This window comes from Stegostoma tigrinum, chromosome 16, assembly GCF_030684315.1.
Source record: "Stegostoma tigrinum isolate sSteTig4 chromosome 16, sSteTig4.hap1, whole genome shotgun sequence".
NCBI classification, from domain to species: Eukaryota; Metazoa; Chordata; class Chondrichthyes; order Orectolobiformes; family Stegostomatidae; genus Stegostoma; species Stegostoma tigrinum.
The window spans coordinates 27,793,769-27,820,738 of NC_081369.1; the positions used below are offsets into that span (position 1 = coordinate 27,793,769).

Below are 26,970 nucleotides of genomic sequence, written 5' to 3' on the forward strand. Positions count from 1 at the left end.
GGAAAGGGTAAGTACTTACACAGCAATACCCTGCTCACTGATGCTCTGCTTGGATTTGGCCAGGGACACTCAGCTCCTAGTTTCACAGCCTTAGTTCCAAAATGGGTCGAACTCCAAATGAAGTAAAATTAACTACCTTTGACATCAAGGCAATGCGGTAATCAAATGTGCCATCCAGACAGCCACATAAAACTGAATTCAGTGGAAATCAGGCAACGCTCAAATCAGACCCCCCCACCAAGTGCAGTTAAGATTGCAATAAATGCTGGCATTACCTGCAATAACACTATTCCAGGAATAGGGAAAAAAAGATGAGATCTCTGTTTAAAGCTCTCACTTGAAGCACAGAATCTCCAACAATGCAGCACTGCAGTATAGTATCATTTAAATCATGGGCTCCGTATCCAGTACTGAACATAATTTCATTACATTTTTCAATAGTTACTAATTAAGAGAAATTGATACCACAAGGGTTGAAAAAGGAGAAGCAAATTTCATAGTGACTTAATCGCAATTTTAATAAAATTGCCAGTTGACCAATCTGTAAAAGTGATCGCTTAAGAAATACACAAGGTGTAATTTACACAAGGGGTCTCTTAAGCTCCTTTGGGAATTTTTGTAAAAAAAAAACCACAGGAATAAAGCAATTTTCTGCTAAAACTACTGCAAAAGAAACCATGCAGAAACTCAACACCAAAGAATTTAATTCAGAACAAACAACACCGTAACAAAGGGTTAAAAATTGAAATGAGCTTACCTGGTCCCAAGCAGAGATAGCACCACCAGCAAAGATGAAAACGTACCCCATAGTCAGAAGACAAACCCAAATGACTAACGCAAATATCTTCATCCATCTTTGAAATAACGACTCAATGCAGACAAGAACAAAAATCGCTATAAATATGCCCAAAGCAGTGCATAATGTAATAAAAAAGAGAAGGTGCATCTGAACCTCCTGTTTGAAAGAAAAATGCATAATTAATATGAATTATATATGACTTGATTTCCATTTGTGAAGCACTGTCATTCTATATAAAGTTATGCATTACCATGACCACATGAAAGGCTTGACAACAGTAACTGTTATGGTGTCACATCAAAATGCATGCACTTTAACTAATTCAAATACCAAAATTTTTTCTAGACCTATGTTCAATAAAAGCAAACTAAGTACAACCAAGTCTAAATTAATTTTTAAACAGAAAGATTTTCATGGTCAGAATTTTACTCATTAATCACACTCCAATTTAGAATTTACAAATTAAATCTCCAGTCGGTCATTATTTGAAAAGTAACACAATTCTCTAAAAATAAATGTACACAATAGCCAAGTTGTGTTGTGCATATATTAAAAAAGACAGGTCTCGAAAATCTCTTTAAAAAGAAATGGGTAAATGCCTCCTTTTGTCTTAGTAAAATCGTAGAATACATGATTCTGAAAGTTTTTTTTAAGGATATGATTTTCTGAGTCAATCATTGATTGCACAGTTGATCAGACACTCTCTTGCTTTAAGGTAAAATATCATTAAATTATACTTTTACAGGCACTTTTGTAACTCAGCGTACATTCTAATCATAATTTTTGTTTTATTAGTATCAAAATAGACTTGAACTAGATCATAATTTTAGAGCAGGAGGGCTAGCTGGCAGTCTTACCTTACAAGACCCTTTATCAAATACGTTTGTTGGAAACTGATCCAAACTCACCTTGAAATTACAGCATGGGCACACCTTAAAATCATAAAATTTTATGGCATGGAGGGCCACCATTCAGCCCATTTTCCTGTGTTGACTCTTGTAAAGAGATAACCAGTCTTTTCCCCTATCTTTCCTCGTAACTCTGCACATTTCTCCTTCACAGATACTTAACCCAAATCTCTTCTGAAAATTGAATTGTCTTCCAATGCCCTTTCAGGCATTGCATTCTAAATCATAAATCTCAATATAAAAGAAAACCCCTCAATGCTCAATCTGCTAAACATAACTTCCAGAAATCCCGCCCTGTTCTCTTTTTCGCCCTGTTCTTTTAACTTGTTTAAGTGGCTTCACAGAGATACTGACTTGCAGAACTATCAACAAACATTAAAACTACAAATTGCTTTATTTAAGCCCTTCCCCAAAATCATTTTTCCCCCAAGCTTGTACAATGATTTTTGCTCTACTTTCCACAGTGGATTTGCTATATTTACAGGCTACATTACTCAGTTGTATCTTTATCTCCCTTCCTTTCTCAAAATATTCTTCTTTCTACACAATGTTCATGAAGGTTGCCTCGCTGCTGTGCCTTCGATGATTATTTCTCCAAAACCACCTGATCAGGACCACCTGATTAACTGTGGCTCAGTATCAAAGCTCAGTGAGAGCTTCGTACCAAAGTGTCTTGAACATCTAATTCTGTCTTCAAAATGAACACCGATCTCTCCTTTTTCACACACATCCATTCATATAGTTAACTTAGCTTCTGGCTCATGAATTAAACTGAAATTGTGGACGTTTCTCTCCACTGTTTATATTTCAGTTAAATGTAAATGTTCTCCCTGGTCTCATGTGAAATCTTGACTACTATGGATCTATAAGCAGAGTGTGTAGTGTAACTAACTCCCATGACAAGCATCCACTGATCGAGTAGCTGATCTAGATCAGCTGGGGGTATCCACTGTCCAAAAATCAGATGACATTCCCAAGTTAGTAGTCCAGAGTAGAAACAGGAACACTAAGTGAAAGAACATCTTACATCAAATGACCCATTTTCTAATCATATTTAATGAATTTATTGCTCACATCATCCAAAAACATTAACACATTTCAAAATCTTTGTGTTATGTTAGTTTATTCCCATCACCGAAGAGGGAAATGAAAATGGGGTCCCCCAAAAATTATGAAGGAAACATTTGACTAATTTGATTGACGTTTGATGGTATTTACTGGTTTATGATTAGTTGCTTTGAAAAAGATTCATTTATTTAATTGAGCAATATTATGCTGAATATTTATTCTTCTTCATAAGCAGTTAATTATAATTTTTTGGGGGGTATGATAAACATTAATGAGGTTTTAGTGGTGTGACAAATGAGAAATACAACACCTTGGTGACCAGAAGATCAGATGGTGGCACCTGTTTCTGTCTAATATAAACAACTAAAGGTTTGCAGTGAAAATTTGGTAATTTATAAATCCAATTAGGGGTCATAATTCCAACTAGAGATTTCTCCCTTTTAACCAATGTGACTGACTTACCAAATGAAAGGCGTGATTGGAATCAATATATTCATTCTCAAGAAAGTCGCTATCTGTAACCTATCGCAGCTTTCCAATATAAAGGGAATCTTTGATTTTGGGCCATGGTAATTCAAGCGGTAAACCAACAGCAGGACCCACCCTACCCCACTCCATCCCTTCACCACGTCCCAGCCCCTCACCCATTCTCAATCTGGCTGCAGCCTTTGGCACAGTTGTCTGCCTGGTCCCATTCTTAATAATTTAAATCACCACACAGAATGACACTTGTAATTGCTTCACTTACCAGTCCTGCACCATTAACTTGGTGGTCCCTCTCCCACCTCCCCTAAATAATCTATCATTGACCTTCTCATCTACATCCTGCCACTTAGTAACTCTACTCAAAAGCACAGAATTTTTCAGAAGTCTACCGATGCCACCCAATTTTACCTCATCACTGCCTCCCAACCACTCCCACTATCACTAAATGATTAGACAGAGAAGCTTGACATCTAGATGAGCAGAAATTTCTTCAAATAAATGCTGTGAAAAATTAAGTTGTTGTTTTCAGCTCCCATTCCAAAGTTTGTTCCCTAGATACCATCCGTCTGCCTGGCCAAAAGCTTTAACTAAATCAGACTATTTGTAATGCTGGTAACATATTTGATGCCAAGACAAAATTCCACATTTGCACCTCATCACGATCGCTTGTTTTGACCTCTGTGTAAAACTGTCTACCTACATCTTTACCTCAGGGTATCTGCTGTTGAAATCCTTATTCTTGCCTTCATTACTCTAGGCTTAACTATTCCAATATAATCCAGGCAGAACATTCCCCCATTCTATCTTTCATAAACTTTGAGATCACCCAAAGCACGTCAACATGGGTCTTAGCTTGCACATTCCCCTAGCTCAGCTGGCACTGTCTTGTGGTCAAGCAAAGGTTTGATTTCAAAATTTTTATCCTTGCTTCAAATTCCTCCAAATCCTTGCTCATTTCTACTGGCCACAACTGTGTAGTCTCCCCCAGCCCTGAAATCTTCCGAAATATCCACACTCATCCAGTACTGGAAACTTGAAGATTCCTGACTTCAATTACTCTACCACTGGTGACTGTGCTTCAGCTGCTTTGATCTAAAGCTCTGGAATTCCCTCCCTATCTCACGATCTCCTCCACTTTATGACACTCCTTAAAACCTACCTCCTTTATTTGAACTAATTTGCATTGTGTATTGGTGTCCTATTTTGTTTGGTAAAAGGCTGTCAGGCAGATGGGACATTTTATTAAAGTACTGTTGAAGTACAAGTTCTCATTGTTGGTTAAAATACTATTGTTGTGCTGCTAGGAAGGAAGGGAGTTTCAGGATTTTGACCCAGTAATGTTGAAAGAGTACCGAGATGCACAATTCCAGATACAGCACGGCTATATGGAGCTGTAGTCTTCTGGTGTGCCGAGCAAATATGAGGAGGCTATAATGTCAAAATTTGTTCCAAGTATTTTCTTCAAAAGCAGACAATAATTGGACAACACAGTTAAGAAAAAAACTTCAAAGTACTACTGGTTAAAATGCATTTAGTCAAAGTGTTATAATCAATTGTCTCTACATGTTTTCTGATCTAAAATATAAAACTTATTTATGCTGAAAAACATTGCAAAGTAGCATCCTTTATTTACAAAGAATATTAACAATTCATAAAGTATAAATTGGCAAGATATTTACAGTAACACTTACCAGGTCAACAGAAAACAAAAGAACAATCAGAGCTATACAAGCCCCAATGATTATCACTAGGAAGAGGACAACAAGTGGAAATTGCTGGGTCATACAGCAATAAGTCTCATACAGTGAGTCAGCACTTCTCCGAGCTTCGTTTTCACTAATAAAGTATTTTCCCCTTGATGGCATTGTTATCATCCAATATTTTCCTTACAAGTTAAAATGATAGAAGTTCAAAACTCAGAGCATGGCTGTCAAGGTTCCTTGTTAAAAAAGATTTTCACTTCCCATTTGGTTAAAAAGTTCTGTTCTTGGTTCAGTCGCATTCTGGTGTTTTTCTTCCAACTCAAATGCCGTGTAAAAGAAAGTGGGAATCATTCTGCCCAGTCTGTTCTGATGTTTTGACCCTCTGTGTGCTCTTCATCAATTGTAGTTAGCATGATTCTCAGCTTTGAAAGAACATCTTGTTTCCAGCACTTCTGAATGATCATTGCCAAATAAATGATATGCTTTACAACATCTGGGGCAGTTGGTTACTGCTTTCTCCAGTATTGTTATCCTGCCAGGAGTCTAATAAAAGAGAAATCAGTTAGATTGGGTGCTTTGCATATAGGACAATTCATATTATGCATTTCAGCAAATTGTTATTCAATTATTTCTTTCTTAACTGGATTTACACAAAATTTTTGTCTATTGAACTCATTTTTTCAAATACTTAATTTTAAGTACTTTCCTACCTGTTGCTGATTTATTCTGAAAATGTTATACAATTTCAATAATCACACATAATGTATTAAAGTTGTTTCAACCTCAAATGTGTTAAATTTGTTCGGGTTCTGACAAACAGTCAGATTGGATTCAAAATTCTGTTTCTCTTTCCCCAGATACTGCCAAACTGACTGGGTTTCTCCAGCACTTTATGCATTTAAAATCAGTTATATTATCCAATTTAAACTGAAACATCACAAATATTTTCTTCTCAACTTTCCAACTACAGAAACTCAAAAAGTACAGTGGATTATGAATAGTATTTTAGTATTGATCAAATTACACATCTTTCTCATTTACCATAGCTATAACTTGTTTCTGCAGCTTTAAATGGCACAACATGCTTGAAAAAGCTTGTTTCCTATTCAGACATTTAAACTGCTTCAGTAAGTTTGCTCTGATATCCCAAATTATAACATCAACTATAACATTTATATAAAGACATTCTTATAAAAATGCCACACAAAGAGAAACTCGAGGATTCTTTTCTTTTCCCCCAAACATACAAAAGCTGGCCCAAACATCTGAAAGTAAGATTAAAGATTTAAAATACATTTTCATGCTTTTCGGACGGCAGAGACTGAGAGGGACATGTGTGACTGCTTACATTTGTAAAAGTTCCATGGTGACAGCAAAGAGTAAAGAACAATGATTACTAGCATTGAGGGTTACGTTTAAGGACCTATGACCAACACTTTAGGAATGGATGTTTGATTTAACTTCTTTCAGCACTCGGGAAACTGGGGTATTATAATTGTAGCATGAAGAATAGGATTTCTGAATAAAGCTCTATTAAAGACGGATAACTTGGTCACAGCATTTTCCCTACTAGATTACCATCACCATGGCAGTTTCTGGCCTTTCTTCATGGGAAATTATGTGCCAGAACAATCCTCACTCCAGACTTAGAATAACACAAAAGATCATTTAACTAGTCTGCACATACTGCTATATTAGCATTTTTGTAAGATTGTCAAGAAATGACAGACAAAATAGACCAATCTGTATATACCAGCGACAAATTCAAGCTTCTCTTCATGAAAGGGATAACGAGTACTGAATTTTTAGTGTTAAAATTAGAATCTGATCCATTAATGACACTGTACCATACAACCAGAATTCAGTTTAATGCAGAGTCACTTGAGAGGGGTGTAAAATAGGCTTCTGACCGAAAGGTGCTTTTCTCACTTGACAGGGCTGAAGTTACTTTCTTAATTCTCCCTATCCTTTACTGTTCATGTTTTTAATGTGCACTACCATTACAATACTTGGAGCTACCAGAGTACAATCTACAAAACTTTGTTCACACACGAGATGTAAAATTTATTACATCCATAAAGCATTTATGGACATTTGAAAGTGACCAGCGAAACTTTCTTTCCAGTTAATGGAATAATACACAGGATAAACACAGCAACTCATACCAGAAAAACCCCATGTTTTGCATGGTCAGCATATTAACATGGCCATGCAGTATCAATTAAACAGTGAGGAACAGGATGGTGAAGGAAATAATTGTATTTCATCATGTTAGAAGATGGCAACACGAGTTTAGACATCCATGTTACAGCTGGCCTAATTTGACTCTCTATTAACCTGAACCCAACTGTTTTCCATTCAGTAGGTTGTAGCTGGAGTTCACTAATAAGTTACGTTTGTCCCCTCCTATTTCTCATCCATTTCCCTGTCCCTCAACAACAGCATTCAAAAAGAGAATGTCAGCTTCCGCATTACACGAACAACATCCACCTCTACCTCATCGTTTGCAGTGCTACTTGTGCAGAAACATCTTTCACTTAAGTATTGTGAAAGACAAGGGTCATTCGCCTCTGTCACTAACTCTGATCCCTGCATTAAAATAGTGATTACAAATCAAAATGACATCATTTATTGTAAAGCATTTTGGGACATCATGTGGACAGCAAGGATGCGACACAAATGCATTTTTTTTCTTTCATTCCAAGCAATGATTCCATCCTCCTCCTGAGCCATTTCCTAAGGATAACTAGACTACCATCAGCCATGGCATCTTATTTGACTCAGATTTAATATTTGAAAAAGATATCTTCATTACCTCCATGGGTCAGAACGTCCACCTCCAATAACATTGCCCATCTTCAGTTCGGTTCATTTAGTGATTAAACACTCATCGATAACTTGTTTTTTATTTGCAACCTTAACAATTCATGTGTTCTCCTAACTGAAGTCCCATCTTGTACTTTCTGGAAATGAAGTCATCCAAAACCGCTGCCCTGTCATTGATACATTTGTCACGACAGTGTTGCTTGGACTGGCCATATTACAGAGCCCTTCTCGACAACAACTGGTATCAGAAACTAGATACACATTTCAGATCACCAAAAAGACTTTTCAGAAGGGTGGTTATATTTTATTTACCACCTATAATTAGTGCTGAAAGCCGGAGAACAATCTGGTCAAATATCAAATTAATCTGTCACAGCATTTTCAATGATATTATGAGTTGCATTAATATTCTGGAGACTGCCATAGATCAGAGACCAAATTGGACTCGCCACATAATAACTACAAAAGCAAGTCATAGGCTGGGAATTCTGTAACTGACATCCTGCACCTGCACCACTGTCTCTCCCCACGCTTACCCCAATTCCACACTCCCTACCAAAGCCTGTCCACCATCTACAAGGCACATGACAGCTGTTTATTGGAGTACTTTCTTGAATGACTGCAGTTCCAACAGACTCAAGATGGTTAACACCATCATCCAGTACAAAGCAGCCCACTTGATTTACACCATCCACCACCTTCAACATTTACTCTTCACCAGCAAAGCACAGTGGTAATACTGTATTGAAACAACTTGCAGTGCCTTTTGACATCACATTCTAAACCCTCAACATCTTTAACGTAGAAGGATAAGGGCAGCAGATACGTGGGCAACAAATCCAAGCCAGCAATGCCTATACCCCATAACCAAATTAACAAAAATAATCTTGATAAATTTACAAACTGGGGCAAGTGCTAGTTTAAATATAATAGCAGCTTTAGTAGAAACAGGAACACACTCTCCATTTCATCATTGTTTACAGCTGCCTTCAACAGGCAGAAAGTGGAAGGCAAGGGTACAGCACATCTGCTTATTTCCGGTGTTTCTGAGGAAGTCACTGGCTTATTTTCAAATGAATCACAGTTTGAAATTCAATCAAATTCCATTGCAATCTATTAAAATTGACTATAATAAAAGCAGAAGGCACTGGAACTGTTCAGCAGGTAAGACAGCATCTGTGGAAATGAGTAAACAGAGTTAATGGTCTAGATCTTCAAATGGCTGCATGTTCAGGACACAGCACAGATCGTCTAGGGATCCTGTTGCCTCTACCATTCTGCCAATGCCCATTTCTCATGTGTTCTAGCATTTCGCACCTACACCAGTACATAGCGTACTAGATAAGTGTATTTTGAGGTAGTTTCCTGCCACCAATCCTTCTTTATCTTTGCTTTGTCTTGGGCCTATCTAATGAGTAGTGGTTGAGAATACACTGCCATCAAGTTATCAACAAATGTTACACTGTTCTTTGCATTTGCAAGGTTTATTGCATTTGGTCAAACACTACAATTATGAGGGCCTTAGGGAGGTGGTGCAGATACAACTGCTCCCTACGAAAGCTACGGTAAAGCGCCTTGTCTCTACTCATAATTTGTGACATTAGAGTCAGTCAAATTAAGCATCCCACACATTAAACCAGGTCATATTTCAGATATGGAGTGACTCAGAAAATAGTGAGGCTTGAACTTCAGTCTTCTCATCAGGGATTGTGACAAGTCCAGAAGACTGTAAAATGCCTTAGTGTAAGATGAGGTATTGCTCCTCAGGTTCACTTTGAGCTTTATTAGAATAGGAGGCCAAGGGACAGTGGTCAGAATGGGTGTTGACATAGTGTGCGTTTATGGTCTTTCATGCCTGCCACCAGTTGCAGACCTGTTGGCTCTTTTTGGCCACATTTCTGCCTTCTCCTTGTTTAAAATTTGCTCCAGCTAAACATTTCTTAATTCTGATCACAGGTCATGGAGCTGGAGCTTGTGAGCCTCTCACGAGCGTGCTTTTGGTGCGGGTCATGTAACGGAGCTTAGGTGGCAAGCCATCTCCCTCCCGAGTTCTTCCAAAATTCAAATCTACCTAAATCTGCAGGCCACGCACCATGTGTAAATAAATGACTAAGTCAGTTAACACCAATATAAACTGCCCATGCCATAAGGAGGATGATGTAGTCAGTTGGGCAGGAGTAAAATACACCTTTTGTTTAAAAAGTGCTTAAAACATTAGACAGAGTTGGTGTGCAGTAATCTGATGGCACCCCTTACCTATTGGGGTATCTTCCGCGGAAACAGCAACACAGCTTCACTCCTACTTGCTTTACAACAACTGCTGTACATTGCTTCTATAATACAATGTGCTTTTTGAGTAGAAAATGATAGATGTTCATACAACATTTGTAAAGAATAGTGCCCACAGCTTAACAATGCAAATACGAAAATGCAGTGAAAACTTTATCCATAATCTCCACAAATCACATTTAAGTTTAAAACTATTTCATAAACCCAGAATTGGTTTAAAGCGGATAAAATAAGCACTTTGTTCAATCCTTTCATAGATGTGTTATTGGCTCCAGAGCAGAAATCTGGTTAAGACGACCAAGTGAAATGGGTTATTTTTAAAACAACTTTCTTGTCTGGACTTCATGTCCAACTGTTTGACAGTTCTGTAGGAGGTGGCAGCTCCCTACTGTCTTACCTAGGTGACTAGTCAATATCAGTGAGTTTACTGAACAAAAATTGGCAGGCTATTCACACAGTGGGGCATCACAGCTGTTCTAATTGTGTCCCCGGCTGATGTTGACATGTATCCACTTTATAGCATCGGTCAATATAGAGTGTTCAAGATCCAGGGTGCAAAATATTTTATTTTTTGCCCCACTCCTGTGGAACTGTACCTCAGTATGGCGTCGGCTTTCACAAGGAAGTAAAACAGCAAATGCAGTCTTGAGCACATAAAGAGATTTCTACACTTGAAACTGTTCACACCGTACTCTTGACTTAAGCAGGGATACTGAGGCTAAGTATGTCACCTTCCCTCCTCCAATGAAACTCTGGGCTAATGGAGTCCGGAGGTGCATTTTTGAGACAAACCAAGGTTTTGATAGTTGTGACGAACATATCAGCATTATTCCAAACTGGTAGCTTTACACCAGCTGCACGTTAATGGATTTTAAAAAATCTCTACAGTTCAGAGGTACTGCACAACAAGGCAATGTGATAGAATTTTTGACACTCCACGATCACCCTCAGCCTGCCCCAATCTCTTGGAAAACCTGCCGATATATAGAATTACTCAGTCACACCCTTCTATTGTTACTGACCTTTGGCAAGAGTAACAAAGTTTTGGCCTTGCTTAGGTAATGTACTTGTGAACAAACTACTTCAGACGACACATGTTTCTATGGTTCTCTGAAGTATCAAGCGGCTAATTATCCAGCGGCGAGTACATAGAATAACAAACATCGTTGTTTAGGGTGGACTACTCATTCAATATGGAAGAATGGTTATTTGATCTAAAAATCGATTGAGAACTATAGTCATTTATTGCCTTTTGTTTCTGTGCACTTCAAAGAAAGTTAAAATACATTCCTACCTGAAACTTATTTTACCCGACGAGCAGCGAGGATAACTTCAGTGCAGCAGTTTGAGTTTACAAAGATACGGCCAGTACCACAGAATTATAGGGTTGAATTTCATGCACAAGAGTCTGATGCTAGTGGTGGACCAGAAGTGGAAGGGAGTGCTGCTCTTTTCAGGAAAGGCTGGACACACATTATGCAGCAGTCAGCAGTGCAGAGAATTGGAACCTGGTCATTCATTGGTGGGAACAAGGTGGGGGGAAAAAAAAAATCAGAGTCTAGCACCAGCTGGCAGGTTCAGAAATCCAGGTAATACATTGCAAACATCTGCTGCAAAGGACGTGATGCACAGATACCTCCCTGCAGTTTCCCTCCAAAAGTACCAGGAGACTCCCCAGGCTGATCAAGGAGGCTGCAGTGAAGATTAGCAGCCACTGGGTCCACCACAGTCACACGTGGATCCAACGTAGTAAAAGGGTCAAGAAACCTGCTTCACACCAAAAAGCTAGTGGCTCCCATGAGGGCACTGAGCTATGTCTCAATGTGAGGAGAGACGTCAGCCAGCCAAGGGTTCAGATCGTTAGCATCAGCAGCAGATGTAACTGAAGATCTGATGATATGAATGTGAGCCAAATCAGGAAAAGTTATACAATCAATGTAAGGAGTGCAAATGTGGATCACTATCAGAGAGATCCCATTATCTGGTGCGTGCAGATACAGGGATTAGATGCCCATTTAGGCCACAGAAAATCTCCCCTAATGTCTGCAGAAGAAATTGATTCATAATGAGACAATTCCTCCCGTAGGAGGGCAAACACCCAGTGAAATGTATACTGCAGCACTTAGCCCGAGCGGTGCAAGCAGAAGAACCACTTCTTTAACATGATCTGCGCAATGAGCATCATGTTGGACCATAGGTAGACCATTGGTGGCTGGAAGAACACAGCAGGACAGGCAGCATCTGAAGGAAATGAGCGGCCAACATTTCAGGTTTGTCTACCTTGGATCCCAGCATCTGCAGTTTTTTTGGCTCTTGTGGAACCAAAGGGTTGGCGCACTGTACCTCCCTCTGCTGGGCTTTATGCATTCGTACATATGGCCCGGGCTACATTTTCAGCGGATAGTCCATGTCTATCAAGATCTATCTTTGCAGTTGCACAGGCTGCAGTGCCTGAGTGACTTTAGTCTGGTGCTCGCAGACACAATGCACATTGACAAAATGGAACATTTCCAGATCAGACCCTGTGATGTAAGCAATAACCTGATCTACAGAAACCATCCAGCCAAATTAGCCAACTGCCCACCCCCCTAAGGAGTCAGATTTAATGGGGTAAATTAGACATGTTGTAGCTAGGAGCTACACACTTAATGTTGGTGTCTGTTGGAAGGATTTAAAAGTTGATACTTACCTTGTTTGACCAGATTATAAATGCCATTCCATTGGGTATTAAGCCCTGCAATCAGAGTTGAAATTAGCATTCAGGTTAAGGGAAAGAAGACTGTGTCCAAGACCAGTATATTAAACACAAATAAGGACCATGATAAGGGACTGAAAGCATAGCTTGTGAAAGTGAATTGCTAAACTATGTTCAAAGATAGGTCAATAGAAATGCAATGGTAGCCATGTAGGTAGGGTACTAAATGAATGCTTTGTGCAGGTATACAGGTAGTTGAAGATGGTGGTGTTTCCATGTATCTGCTGCCCTTATCCTTCTAGATAGAAGGAGTCATGGTTTTGAAAAGTGCTGTGAGGATCTTTGTTGAATGTGTGCAGTGCATCTTGTAGATAGTACAGATTGTTTCTACTAAGTGTCAGTGGTGGAGGGAGACAGTGGATATCTGTGGACGTGGCGCGAATCAAGCAAGCTGCTTTGTCCTGGATGGGGTCAAGCTTCTTGAGTGTTGTTGGGGCTGCACTCATCCAGGCAAGTGGGGAATATTCCATCACACTCCTGACTCTTGCCTTGTAGATGATGTACAGGCTTGTAGATGGGGAGTCAGGAGATGGGTGACTCGCTATAGTATGCTAAGTCTCTGACCTGAATTTGCAGCCACTGTATTCATGTGGTGAGTCCAACTGAGTTTCTGGTCAACATTAACCCCCAGGATGTTGATAGTGTGGTATTCAGTGATGGTAACACCATTGACTATCAAGGGGTCGTGGTTAGATTGTCTCTTATTGGTGATAGTCATAGCTTGGCATTTGTGTGGCGCAAATGTTACTTGCCACTTGTCAGCCTACGCCTAGACATTGTCCAGTTCTTGTTGCATTTGAACATGGACTGCTTCAGTATCTGAGGGGTTGTGAATGGTGCTGAAGATGGTGCAACCATTGGTGAACATCTCCACTTCTGACCTTATGATGGACAGAAGGTCACTGATGAAGCAGCTGAAGATGGTTGGGCCTAGGACTCTACCCTGAGAAACTCCTGCAGCAACGACTTGGAGCAATCTTCCTATCCGCCCGATATATCAGCCACTGGAGAGTTTGCCCCGATACCCATTGATTCCAGTTTTGCTAGGCCTCCTTGATGCCACACTCTGTTAAATGTATCCTTGACGTCAAGCTCTTTAGCTCTTTTGTCAGTATTTGAACCAAGGCTGTAATGAGGTCAGGAGTTGAGTGGCCCTTGCAATTGGGTATCACTGAGCAGGTTGTTGGTGAGTAATTGCTCCTTAAAGCAATACTGATATCAGCATCCATCACTTTACTAATGCTCAAGAGGAGATTGATGGGGCAGTATTTGGCTGGATTGGTTTTGTCCTGCTTTAATCTACATAATATAGCTGTGCAGTTTTCCACATTGTCGTGAAGATGCCAGCCTTGTAACTGTATGCAAACTGCTATGTGATGCGAGCAACAAGTTCTGGAGCACGTCTTCAGTCCTATTGCAGGAATGTTGTCAGGACCTGTAGCCTTTCCAGTATCCAATGCCTCCAACTGTTTCTTGATATCACGTGGAGTGAATCGAATTGGCTAGAAACCAGAGGAAGCGACCAAGATGGATCGTTCACTCAGCACTTCTGGCTGGAGATTGCAGTGAAAGCTTTAGCCTTATCTTTTGCACTGAGGTGCTGGGCTCTTCCATCATTGAGGGTGGGGATATTTGTGGAGCCACATCCTCCAGTAAGTTAATAGTCCACCAACATTCACAACTGAATGTGGCAAGACTGTAGAGCTTAGATCAGATCCATTTGTTACAGGATCGCTTAGATCTATCACTTTTTTGGCATACAAGTAGTCTTGTCTGGTGGCTTCACTAAGCTGACACCTCATTTTCAGGCATGCTTGGTGCTGCTCCTAGCATCCCCTCCCACACTCTCCAATGAACCTCTAGCTTGATATGGTAATGGAAGCATGGGGGATATGCTGGGCCATGAGGTGACAGATTGTGGAATACAATTCTGCTGCTGTTGATGACCCACAGCCCCTCATAGATGCCCCGTTTGGAGTCACTAGTTTGAAGTCTGTTACACTAACCACAAAACAATGGAAGTTATATTCAGCGAGAAGGCAGGACTTCATCTCCACAATGACTGTATGGTGTTCATTTGTCGATACTGTCATGGAAAGACGCATCTGCAGCTGGCAGATTAGCAGGGATGAGGTCAAGTATGTTTTTCCCTCTTGTTGGTTCCTTCACCACCTGTTGCAGACTCAGTCCAGCAACTGTGTCCGTCAGGACTGGACTAGCTCGATCAGCAGAAGCCAATCTTGGTGGTGGACATTGAAATCTCCCACTCGGAGTACATTTCCTACCTTGCCATCCTCAGTACTTCCTCTAAGTGTTGTTCAGCATGGAGAAGTACCGGTTCTCAGCTGATGGAGGACAGTATGTGGTAACTAGCAGGAGGTATCCTTGCCCATGTTTAACCTGAAGCCATCAGGCTTTATGAGGTCTGGAGTAAATGTTGAGGATTCCCAAAGCATCTCCCTTCTCATTGTATACGACTGTGTTACCACCTCTGCTGGGTCTGTCCTGCCAGTGAGGCAGGGCATATCCAGGGATGGTGACAGTGTCTGGGACATTGTCTGTAAGATCTGATTCCATGTGTATAACTATATCAAGGTGTTGCTCTTCCAGTTTTCGCAGTAGCCCCCAGATGGCAGACAGAGCAGTTTCTGCCATTGTCTTTACGAGTGCCTAGGTCGATGCCAGGTGATCTGTCTGGCTTCATTTCCTCAAAACTTTGTAGCGATTGGTACAACTGAATGGCATGTAGAAGGCAATTCAGAGTGAATCACAATGCTGTGGGCCTGGAGTCACATGTAGACCAGACCAGGTGAGGATGTCCCTTAAAGACATTAGTGAGCCAGACAGCATTTTCTGACAATCAGCAACGGTTTTGTGGTTTAATTGTGGACTTTTTTTGATTGAATTCAAATTCCACTAGAATAGGATTTGAACCCAAGTCCCAGAACATTAGCTCAGTTTCTGGATTAACAGTGTAGCAATAATAACTCAAGGCCATTGCCTTCCCTAATTAATGTGTTCAGAACTGAATCAATAAGAAATAAATACTCTGGCAAGTCAGAAGAGCATGGGTAAAAGCAGTCTCTGTCGAGTTTGGAAAATACAAATTGTGCTTTCAATTTTAAAATAACTACCCTGTATTAGTGAGTAAAATCGGGGGGAAATGGGTAAAAGCACAGTACAGTATTTAAGGAGTGAAAGGTAAACTTACACTAATTTTCGAACAATACATCAAAGTAATCAAGTCAGTGCAAATAAGAAAGGCATTTAACCCTATGTCATGTTGATAAATAGCAAATTTGTTCTGGTTATTCTTCAAGATATTGCCCGTGGTTTTCCTCTTGCAATTAACCTGATCAACTTCCTATTCCATTTATCATGAAGAACAATACTTGTGTATATTAAACGCCAGGCTCAATGAATATGTCCATAAAAGACTTACTTCAGAACTTTCGACTTTGATAACTTCAGACCTTAATTATGTCTCATTTACGTTTTAGACTTGGGTGCACAGGAGAGCGTCCAGGAAATGTGAAACAGACCAGCACTTCCAGCATGCAACCTTGAGTAAAAAAACAACTTGTAGCAAGGTTCCACTCCCAGCATGGTCACTTGGTATTAACTCCTTAATGAGGCAGCATATGACCAGCATTCTGTGTTCTCAATTTAAAACTATACCACCCAATGCATTAGTCACTAACCATATGTAATCAATTTCATTTTTGAATATGAAATAAAATTAGACAGTGATCAGGCATGCAATCCAAACACTCATTGGGATGGCATACGCATGTGCACTTTGATCTCGACATGCATTTGTTGAAGGACATTAAAAAAGAGGGAAAGTATTTTTGATTATTTCCAGTGTTTCACTTCTTTGACACCTGAATATAGATGTTTGTGCAGTATGTACATGACGCATTTATCAGTATTACGCACACAAAATGCCTTCTCCTGCAAGTTGACGTGGCAAAAGCTGTTTTGCTCTGGCCATTATTTGTGGTCAGTTAGGAATATCTACTAGACAATGCTGTTTTAAATCAACTGCAATCTTTGCTTTGTTTGGCATCTTCTCGTCATTCTTCTGTGAATGTTCGCTCTACTTCTGTCGTCAAAACTGTAACAAATGGCTCTGCTCTTTGAATATCATTTCATAATTTCACTAGATATAACCAGATATTTAATCATCCAAGGGATCTCTGCCTTTTTGTACAATGAGTTTGGAGACTATTCGACTCATTGCTTGCCTCTCTGTGATTCAAGTGTTTGTTTCTATCCCGCTTTCTCTCTCTTTCACCCAACAAGATCCTTCCGTTATTTCTGTTGGGGGGTTGTGAATGGAAAATATTAACTAGCTTTTCAGCGTACAGTTATACCTGTCCATCAAGTATTTTCTATTCTCTACGTTCATCTTGAATTTCCAGTTTTTTTAAAAAATCGTACTAGTGAACTACAAGCGTGAAAGGTAATTTGTAGAAGAGCCAAGTACTGATGGATTCAGATTACCATTTTAAAAGACAAAGACAATCTGCAGTTCGGGATGAAACTTCACAAGACGCTACTAAACTAGGTTGCACGTTCACAGCAAGTAGTATGAACACTGCTGCAAAAACCTTAAAAGGTAAACTAAAGACTTACATTCAGCTGTTTTTATATGACCTCAAGATATTCCGACATCACTGTTAATTCAATGCAGCACATCTGAAGTGTAGTCATTTTAGAATACTGTATAGGAATCTTGGCAGCCAATTTGCTCAGAGGAAAGCCTAACTAACAATGAGATTTTTTTGACCTGATAATCACTTTTAATGGTTTCGGTAGATGGTTAGCTATTAGCTAAGACAAAGCCCCATGTTCTCCTTTGAATAATAATAGAAAGACTTTACCAAAGGTTAACTGGACAATACTTAACCCTACCATTACTCATTTCTGTGCATTGACAAGTGAATTTTTCTCAAAAGGTGTATAATGAATATGAAATTTCAATTTGCACATATTAGGCTGAACTTTAACTATTGTTTTGCCTGTGTCAGTTGTATCAAGTACCATGGATGGTTTCTCTTTCTGAGGCCCAGAGGATTTTCTTGAATGTCTAACCAAACTCACCTCATTAACTACTTAGCCCATCCCTACGTAGCCCTGTTCTATAGTCTGACTCTCTCCCTGTTCCACACGCACCATATCCAGAAAAAAACTCACCACTGCCAGGGCATTCTAGAGCTGACCAGCATCCCAGCCACTGCTGCCATCTTTAAAAAGCCATTGTCCATCCAAACAAAGGGCTGTCTATCAGAACTGCTCTCCACATCTACCGGCATTTGCCCCAGACAAGGGAACACTGGTATCTTGTTCTGCAGGCATGGAGCTGGAGGCTCTCGCAGCTAGATTACAGAGGCAGAACATCCTCCTCATCCAGGACCAGCAAAAAGAGGCATGATCCCAGTGCATGACAGCCTGGTCTGAGGTTCCCAGCCACATGAGTGTACTCTCAGCTGTCTGGAGAAATGCCCAGCAATACAGGATGAAGGTTAATTACCTTCTACACTCTGCCAATCTAAGTGTCACCATCTGCTTTCCAACACCTCTCTCTCACGCTCTCTGCTACTGTACCAACCTCCCAACTAGGTCCATGCTTCATCACTCTCATTATTGCCTGCAACATCTTTCACTCTCTTCGTCCCACATAGCCTATCCCTGAAACCATTAACTGTGCACTGGCGTAGAGGACACCAGTCAATGGCAGGCACAGTTTGACCCTGATAAATGTGAGTTGATGCACTTTTGAAGACAATGGAGTACTCTACAAATGGCTAGATACTAGGAAGCTTTCCAGATTTGGCAAACTGCATTGATACAGAAGTGTGCAGCCACAAAATGCAAGCTTCCTCTTAGAGAAGAGAAACAGAGTGATCTTGCATGAAGACAGCAAAACAGGTTAATAGGGTGGTTGAGAAGCGAGACAAAACACATGTACTAATCAATCAGGGCATAGATTATAAGAAGAGGAAAATTATGATGGGCATGTACAAAACTTTGGTTAGGCCACTGCTGGAGTACTGTATGCACTTCTGGTCATTGTACTTTCAAAAAGGATGAGAGTGCAATGGAGGGGGTGCAAAAGAGATTCACCAGGATGTGGTCTGGGATGGAGCATTTTAATGAAGAAGAGAGGCTGGATAGACTCAGGTTATTTTCTTTAGAGCACTCAAGGCTGGGAGGAATCCTGATAGAGGTGTATAAGATTACAAGGGGCATGGACAGCACATAGAACATTACAGCACAGTACAGGTCCTTCAGCCCACGATGTTGTGCCGAACTTTTACCCGAAACCTAGGATCTATCTAACCTCCACCCCTACCTTATACTATCATCCATATGCCTATCCAATAGCCACTTAAATGCCCCTAAAGAGGCTGACTCCACTAGCCTCTCCAGCAAAGCATTCCACACCCCGACCACTCTCTGAGTAAAGAACCTACCTCTAACTTCTCTCCGCTATCTATCTCCTTTCACTTTAAAACTACGTCTCCTCGTAAAAGCTACCTCCACCCTAGCAAAACGTCTTTGGCTGTCTACTCTATCTATACCTCTGATCATTGTGTACACCTCTGTCAAGTCACCTCTCATCCTTCGTCGTTCTAAAGAGAAAAGCCCTAGTTCTCTCAAACTCTCCTTGTAAGACCTTCACTCCATTCCAGGCAGCATCCTGGTAATAAAATGTGAGGTTGGATGAACACAGCAGGCCCAGCAGCATCTCAGGGGCACAAAAGCTGACGTTTCGGGCCTAGACCCTTCATCGGAGAGATGAAGGGTCTAGGCCCGAAACGTCAGCTTTTGTGCCCCTGAGATGCTGCTGGGCCTGCTGTGTTCATCCAGCCTCACATTTTATTATCTTGGATTCTCCAGCATCTGCAGTTCCCATTATCACTGATACAACATCCAGGTAAATCTCCTCTGCACCTTTTCTAACGCTTCCACATCTTTCCTGTGATGAGGTAACCAGAATGGGACACAATACTGCGGATGTGGCCGAACCAGGCTTTTGTGCAGCTGGGTGAACAGAAGGCAGCTGCTCATAGAGTCACTGAGTTACAGATTGGAAACAGACCTTTGTGTCCAACCTACTGACCATGTTTCCAAATCAAACTAATCACACTTGCCTGCATTTGGGCCACATCGCTCCACATCTTTCTCATTTGTGTCGTTATCCAAATGTCTTTTGGGGAGGAGGTTTACAGAAGATTTGCAGAAAATTGTTTTTCATTCAGAGGTTGCCTGGAATGCTCTGTCTGAGAGAATAGCTGAGGCAGGAAACCTCAACTTTTAGAAAGTACAGGCATAAGCACTTGGAATGTCATAACATTCAAGTCTACGGGCCAAGTGCTAGAAAGCAGGATTGGTGGAGATAGGTTGGTGCAGATCTGATGGGCCAAAGGTCACTTTCTGATTCTATGACTGCCCCACTCATACCAAAGTAACAGCTGGGTCACCACATATTACCTGCCTCTCTCTCATTCCAGGACGAATACAGCCCAAGTTGGGCAGAAAAACAGGTAGTGGTTTGCATGACATTCAACTTCACAACCTTGACTGGCCCAAGTGGCTGACTGACCATGTTCAAACCCATGGACTGAGAGTGGAGACTTCTCTTGACAAACTGCACTAGGAGGCCCTGGCCAAAGGCTGTGATCCTTAACTGAGAATTAGTGATGACCATGACAACATTCATGGCTTTGTGTGGCATGGCAGCACTCTGCACCTGGTATTTCTGGCTGATAGGCAACACACAAAAAAGACAAAGCAGGGATGTTTCAAGGACGCTTCATCGAGGTTCAAAATTAGTGAATGCTAAGAGAACAAGAGCCCAGGGATGCAGCCTCGACCAGTGCGTGAACTGGATGAAATCCTTGAGCACATATAGTCCTCACTGCAGCAAGGACAATGATAGTTGCTAGCGCAGCCCCAAGGTACAGCACTGAAGTGGGGAAGTGTGCTCTATGTGGATCAGCAATGGGCTGTCAAAGTTCTTTGAGGCTGACACATGCCAAATACCAACATCTACGGATATGAGGTGTGTGTGGCTTGTGTCCATTCAGCATACCCTAAGATGTTGTTGCTGAGTGTCCAGTGCGAAGGTCCTTGGAGCAAGTGCGGAGCAGAAATAGTCAAATGCCCACTTGCATTTCCATGTCGAGAACTCTCAGCATTGAATTTACTCACTGCAAATGGTATGATAGAAAACTGCAAATTAATGAGGCAAAATCTGCAAATAAGTTGTTCAAGTGCAAGAATCCCCCTCATGCTGGAGCTCACCGCTACCTCTTGACAATCATACCTCAATGGCCAAAATTTGGATAAGAAATCTTGTAACTAGTTGTAGCAAGTTGTTCCCAATGTCAAGAAATAGAGGGAACTGCAAATGCTGGAGAATCCAATATAACAAAGTGTGAAGCTGGATGAACACAACAGGCCAAGCAGCATCTTAGGAGCACAAAACCTGACGTTTCGGGCCTAGACCTCTGATGAAGGGTCTAAGCCCGAAACATCAGCTTTCGCGCTCCTGAGATGCTGCTTGGCCTGCTGTGTTCATCCAGCTTCACACTTTGTTCCCAATGTCAAGGCAGGCCTCACTGGACATCTCACACATACTGACACATTTCCTGCAATAGCCCAAGTTGTTCAGGCTCCTATGAAATTCCACTCGAGATCTTTCCTAATCTTCCAAGATGCGTTCAAATCAGTCACTTACATGGATTGCCATCATAAAAATTTATCCAATTTTCACAATTGGAAAGAAAGCTCAGGAATGAATAACACAATAAGAAGCTGTGTTAAGAAAGAGCACTCTAAATAATTGCCACGTTGAACAACCACCTTTTCCAGATATATATCGTAGCTAATTGCATTGATACAGAAGTAGGTAGTCACAAAGTGCAAGCTTCCTCTTAGAAAGGAACAAATGAATTGAATCTTTATTACAAAATCAATGCAATCAGGAATTACATCTACCATAACAATTTTAGCAAATGCTATAATTATGCTGTAATTAATTGTAAGTGGACCGGTCACAAATCTAAAAATTGGTGTTCACGTAAAATTTCCAGTCAGGAAAAATGTGAAAAGTGTACACTCAAAAGGATGCTGAAATTATAGTTTAGATCACAACTCATGCGGTAACAGTTAGTCCGTGTCTTAAAACTGCACCTGGAATGACTGAGCCCATTTTCTTTCTTCTTCTATTCAAATCAAGGGAAATATTTAGAGCTACAATCTCAATCATAACTTAAAGAAACCCAAGTGTGCAACTGCAGAAATGTTCATTGCAACATTAGCGCATGTAGAGCAAAATGGAAAAACAGGAAGTAAAAGCAGAGAAATGTTTCATGGATATGTCAGTGTACTATGCCCTAAGTGCTGGTGCTCATAGTGAAGGCTTCTACCAGCCTTTTTATACATAGGAAACGACAGGGTCTGCATGAATAACACCGCTTCCTGGTCTAACCAGAGGAATGTCTTAAAGTCAACCAGACAAAGTTCACTGCATGTTAGCAGCTAGTTACAGATTACCTTGATATGATGTACCTTGTTACTGGGACTTTGAGGAGGGGCAGATGTTAGATCTCCCTCTTCAGAGATCTTAAAACTATTCTGCCCACAGGTCCATATGACACCATTATAGTGGGTGGTGCTTTTGGCATTGCTCAGTATTAACCCTTCCAAATCTATATACATAAACAGTATTAAATTCAAACCATACAACTTCTAACAAGTAAACTCTAAGCATAAGCTTAGGGGAGTGGAAATTAGAAGAAACGTCTGATGTCTTCACTGGAAAATCAAATGATTATTAAATAGGTTCATAAAAAAGGAAGCTGCCCAAAGAAATCAATATATTTTTGGGATAACAAGGTGTAGAGCTGGATGTGCATAGCAGGCCAAGCAGCATCAGAGGAGCAGGAAAGCTGATGTTGCCGGTCTAGACCCTTCTTCAGCATTTTTGAGAAAGAGTCTAGACCCAAAATGGCAGCTTTCCTGCTCCTCTGATGCTGCTTGGCCTGCTGTGTTCACCCAACTCTACACCTTGTTATTTCAGATTCTCCAGCATCTGCAGTTCCCATTATCTCACTGTATTTTTGGTTTGTGTTTGGACAGAAATGGATCTAAAAACTATTTTTTACACAGAAAAGTTAGTTACAAAGTGTTTTGAGTTACAAAGTGAATAAACATGACTTGGATTTATGGGTGCTCAAACAAAAACAAAGTAGATTAGATATAACAATTATTGAGCTAAAATGTATGATAGGCATAAACTTCTTAAAATTGTTGCGACAAACATCAGGATTCTACCCTCTTACACAATCTACAGTGTGATTTTAGTGCTTTTACTGAAATTTCAAGCATATATAGAAGAACCAAAGTGAATTATGTGCCATTTGCACAATTAAAGCACGAAACAATATCTCAAATAAAAAAAGAGAATTCTGGAAAATCTCAGCAAGTCTGGCAGCATCTGTGGAGACTGAAACTGAGTTGACGTTTTGAGGATCCCAAGGTTCACAGCATTCAAGAAGTGTAGAAGTGCGCTGTAAGTGGATCAGAGAGTCGTAGCATTGTACAGAGGTCTACAATGCTGAAAAAAGGCCCTTTGGTCCATCGAGTCTGCACCAGTCGAAAACGACCACCTAATTATTCTAATCCCATTTTCCAGCACTGGGCCCACAGGTTTCTTTGCCTTAGCATAAGTGTATATCTAAATACTACTTCAATGTTGTGAGGGTTTCTGTTTCTACCTCCCTTGCAGGCACATTCCCGCTACTTTTGGTGAAAACATTTTTCCTCACAATCCTCCTAAGCGTCCTACTCCTTACCTTAAATCTATGCCCTCTCGTCATTTATTCCCTCCATCAAGGGGGAAAAATAGTCTTCCTCTCCACTCCGCTAGGCTCCTCATAATTTTATACATCTCAATCAGGTCCCAGCTCAGTAACCTGTACTCCAAGGAAAACATAACAAGGAGCACCATCACGGCTCTCAGAGGCTAGCACAGTGGATGTCAACGTCTGTAGATGTGGGCACATGTGGCGCGCTGAAGTAATCACGGAGCATGCCCCAAGATTTTGGTGCCTGGTGTCCAACATGGAGGTTGCTTGGAGCAAGCGATGACTCCAACCCACCAAGCAGCCACCCCTGGATTCCCTCTGATGAAGGGTCTAGGCCCGAAGCGTCAGCTTTTGTGCTCCTGAGATGCTGCTGGGCCTGCTGTGTTCATCCAGCCTCACATTTCATTATCTTGGATTCTCCAGTATCTGCAGTTCCCATTATCACTCTGGATTCCATGTCAGCTTTGTCCAACATCTAGCTTATTGGGAGAGTTTGGCAAGATTGTAATCAAAAGGTTAATCAGGTGAGTTGAACCATCAACAGGGACCTTAACAAGCGTTAAACTTACAGGTGCCCAGCGAGATTCTTATGAAAAGCATGAAATATCAGGCAAAATGACGTTGACAAGGAGACGTACCTTGCTGAATTTCTCATCCTATGCTGCCGTATATCTCGCCCTATAAGATTGGGCCCTGTGCTTTTTTAAAACATTCATGGATGTGGGTGTTGCTGGATAAGCCAGCATTTGGCACCGATCCCTAATTGCCTAGAGGGCAATTAAAAACCAGCCAGATTGTTGTCAGCTTGGAGTCACGTGTAGGCCAGACAAGGGAAGATTGACAACTCCTTCTCCAAAAGACATGAGTGAACCAGACGGGCTTTTTCAACAATAGACAATGGATTCATGGTCATCATTAGACTCTTAACTCCAGGTTTTTACTGAATTCAAATTCTACTATCTGCCATGGCAGGATTTGAACCAAGGTCCCCTGTACATTAGAGATAATGGGAACTGCAGATGCTGGAGAATCCGGGATAACAAAGTGTGAAACTAGATGAACACAGCAGGCCAAGCTTTTGTGCTCCTAAGATGTTGCTTGGCCTGCTGTGTTCATCCAGCTTCACACTTTGTATTCTCCTGTACATTACGTGGGTCTCTAGATTAACAGTCAAATGATTGTTCCACTCGGCCATCACATCCCCCAAATGTATTCAGATATTTAAACAAAGAATTGAAAACGGGCTTTTTTCTGTCCTTCAAATGTGGTGAACTTAAAAATATGTCCTGGATTTAAAGGGAAGTGGAAGAGTTTAGGGAATAGCCAATAAAGCCTGTAAGATCCTGAGGTTTATTAAGTCGAAACAGAAACAACAAAAATCAGCAAAGTTTTGCTACACTTTTTAAAAACACCAGGTCAGCCATAGTGTCCAATTCAAAGCTTTAGAAAGGATGGAAATAAAAACTTTGTACAGATTTACTGGAACCGTTCCAATAATAAGGGATTACAGTTTTCTGGATAGACTAAAGAAGCTGGAATTGTTTTTCCAGTGAGCAAAGAAAAAGATTTTCTGAGATGATTAAAACCATGAGGGGTTTAGATTGTAAACAAAAAGGACTAATTTCCAAAAAGAACAGACCTAAACTGATTGACTAAAGAACCAGATGCAATATCAAGAAAAGCCTTTATCCCCTTAAAGAGAGGTTATGATGTGGAACACACTGCCAGGCAGGGTCATGGACGCAAATTCAGTCGTAGCCTTCAAAAGGCGGGAATTGGGTTGAATCATTAAAGGGGAGGAAATGCAAGGGTAGCAGATAAGAACCACAAACAGGACTAATTGGACTCCTTTCCAAAAAAGCTAGTAAAATCTTGACCGGCCAAATGGTCTTTGTGAATCCTGTGGTATTATATGATTCTTTGAGGATCAAGGGCTATGAGATAATATAGGTCAGCAATGACTGGAAAAATGGGTTTGGGACATTTATTGTGGGATACCAGTCATACACTGGTTTACACTGCAAGGAGAATATCAAGGCAGCCAGGAGGGTATTAGTATAGTTGAGCCTGGAGTTAATAAGGGCAGTGAAAAGTGCTTCACCAGATAAGGCTAAGCGAGGCTCGATGGAAAAAAAATGGAAGAGGGAATAATGGAGAGAGGGGCTAATGGTATCAGATTCTCAGGTCAGGGTCAGATCGTTCAAGCTCACTGGACTGATGGGGATAAATTCAGAAAATGCTTCTGAGAACAATTTAAAACAGGTATAAAATGCATTCAACACTGTATTGTGCACAAATACACAATAAGGTTCACCATAAAAAATGCAAGGAAACAAACCAGAGCAGGTCAGCAAGGTGAGGCTAGGAGGCAAAACAGTTATCATATAATAACCAGCTTTCATGTTTGATCAAGGAAGGAAAAGCTTCAAACAAAAGTTGATCAACGAGAGAACTAAGTCTGAAACAATTTAGGCTGAAAATTGGAAGGGAAAGTTCAAAAGAAAATGGCACATGTCTAAATGAGATTAACAGTCTCAGAAAATCCTAGTAAACAGAAAATGAAACTGCACCTGTAAACACAGTTACAGAAAAGAATAGTCAGATTAATCTATGAATAATTCCTAAAGAGGAAGCACACAACAAAAGTACAACAAATGACGAAAAGATTGTCACGAGGACTACTGAAGGGAAGAAATTCTAAAAGAACTTGAAGTTATACAGTGATTCTTAAGTTTCAACCTAAATTATGGACTCTAGTGAGTAGAGGGATTTCAGTCCACAAATTTCTGATTCATGTGAGAAAAATATAAACACTAAGGTAAGCAAAGCGAGCCATGGTAGTGGCAAAGGGTTTTACAACCACATTAGAAAAATGGAGAAGCATCAAGAAGGGGATGGGATCACTCAGAAACGAGGATGAGGAAATGGTTATGGTTGATAGGGAAATGGCAGGTGGTGAGTGAGCACTTTGCATCGACATTTACCAGAAGAGATTGGAGGAAGTTGACTAAGGCTTACAAGATGAGGAAGTAAAAGAACATACACATGTGCTAAAAACGAATCAGATATTAAAGATCTGAGGGGCTAAAAATGTACACATGTCTAGGACCAGATGATATGTACCCAAAAGTGAAAAGGTTTGTGAAGGAGTATCATAAAGATTAAAAATGATTTCATAAAATTTGTCAGTGACAAAGGTTATGTCAAAATGATCAAAATATGGAAACAATACAAGATAAACGCATGTGGACTTTTT

The 26,970-nt window shown here is 40.6% G+C and overlaps 1 protein-coding gene across 9 annotated transcripts in view; it reads right to left on the reverse strand.

Moving 5' to 3' along the window:
- Positions 1–26,970, reverse strand: part of adcy7 (adenylate cyclase 7) — a 169,122-nt gene that overhangs the window by 65,694 nt on the left and 76,458 nt on the right. For 6 of the 9 annotated variants that reach the window (XM_048546405.2, XM_048546406.2, XM_048546407.2 and 3 more), the window contains 2 exons: positions 4,953–5,507; positions 758–955 (listed from right to left, as the gene is read on the reverse strand). In XM_048546405.2, coding sequence (XP_048402362.2) covers positions 758–955; positions 4,953–5,135 — 381 coding nt within the window. In that variant the 5' untranslated portion in view covers positions 5,136–5,507. Of the gene's footprint in view, positions 1–757; positions 956–4,952; positions 5,508–6,258; positions 6,278–6,312; positions 6,395–17,472; positions 17,595–26,970 lie in introns of those variants that run through there. The other 3 variants (XM_048546403.2, XM_048546409.2, XM_048546411.2) reach the window with 3 other exon arrangements.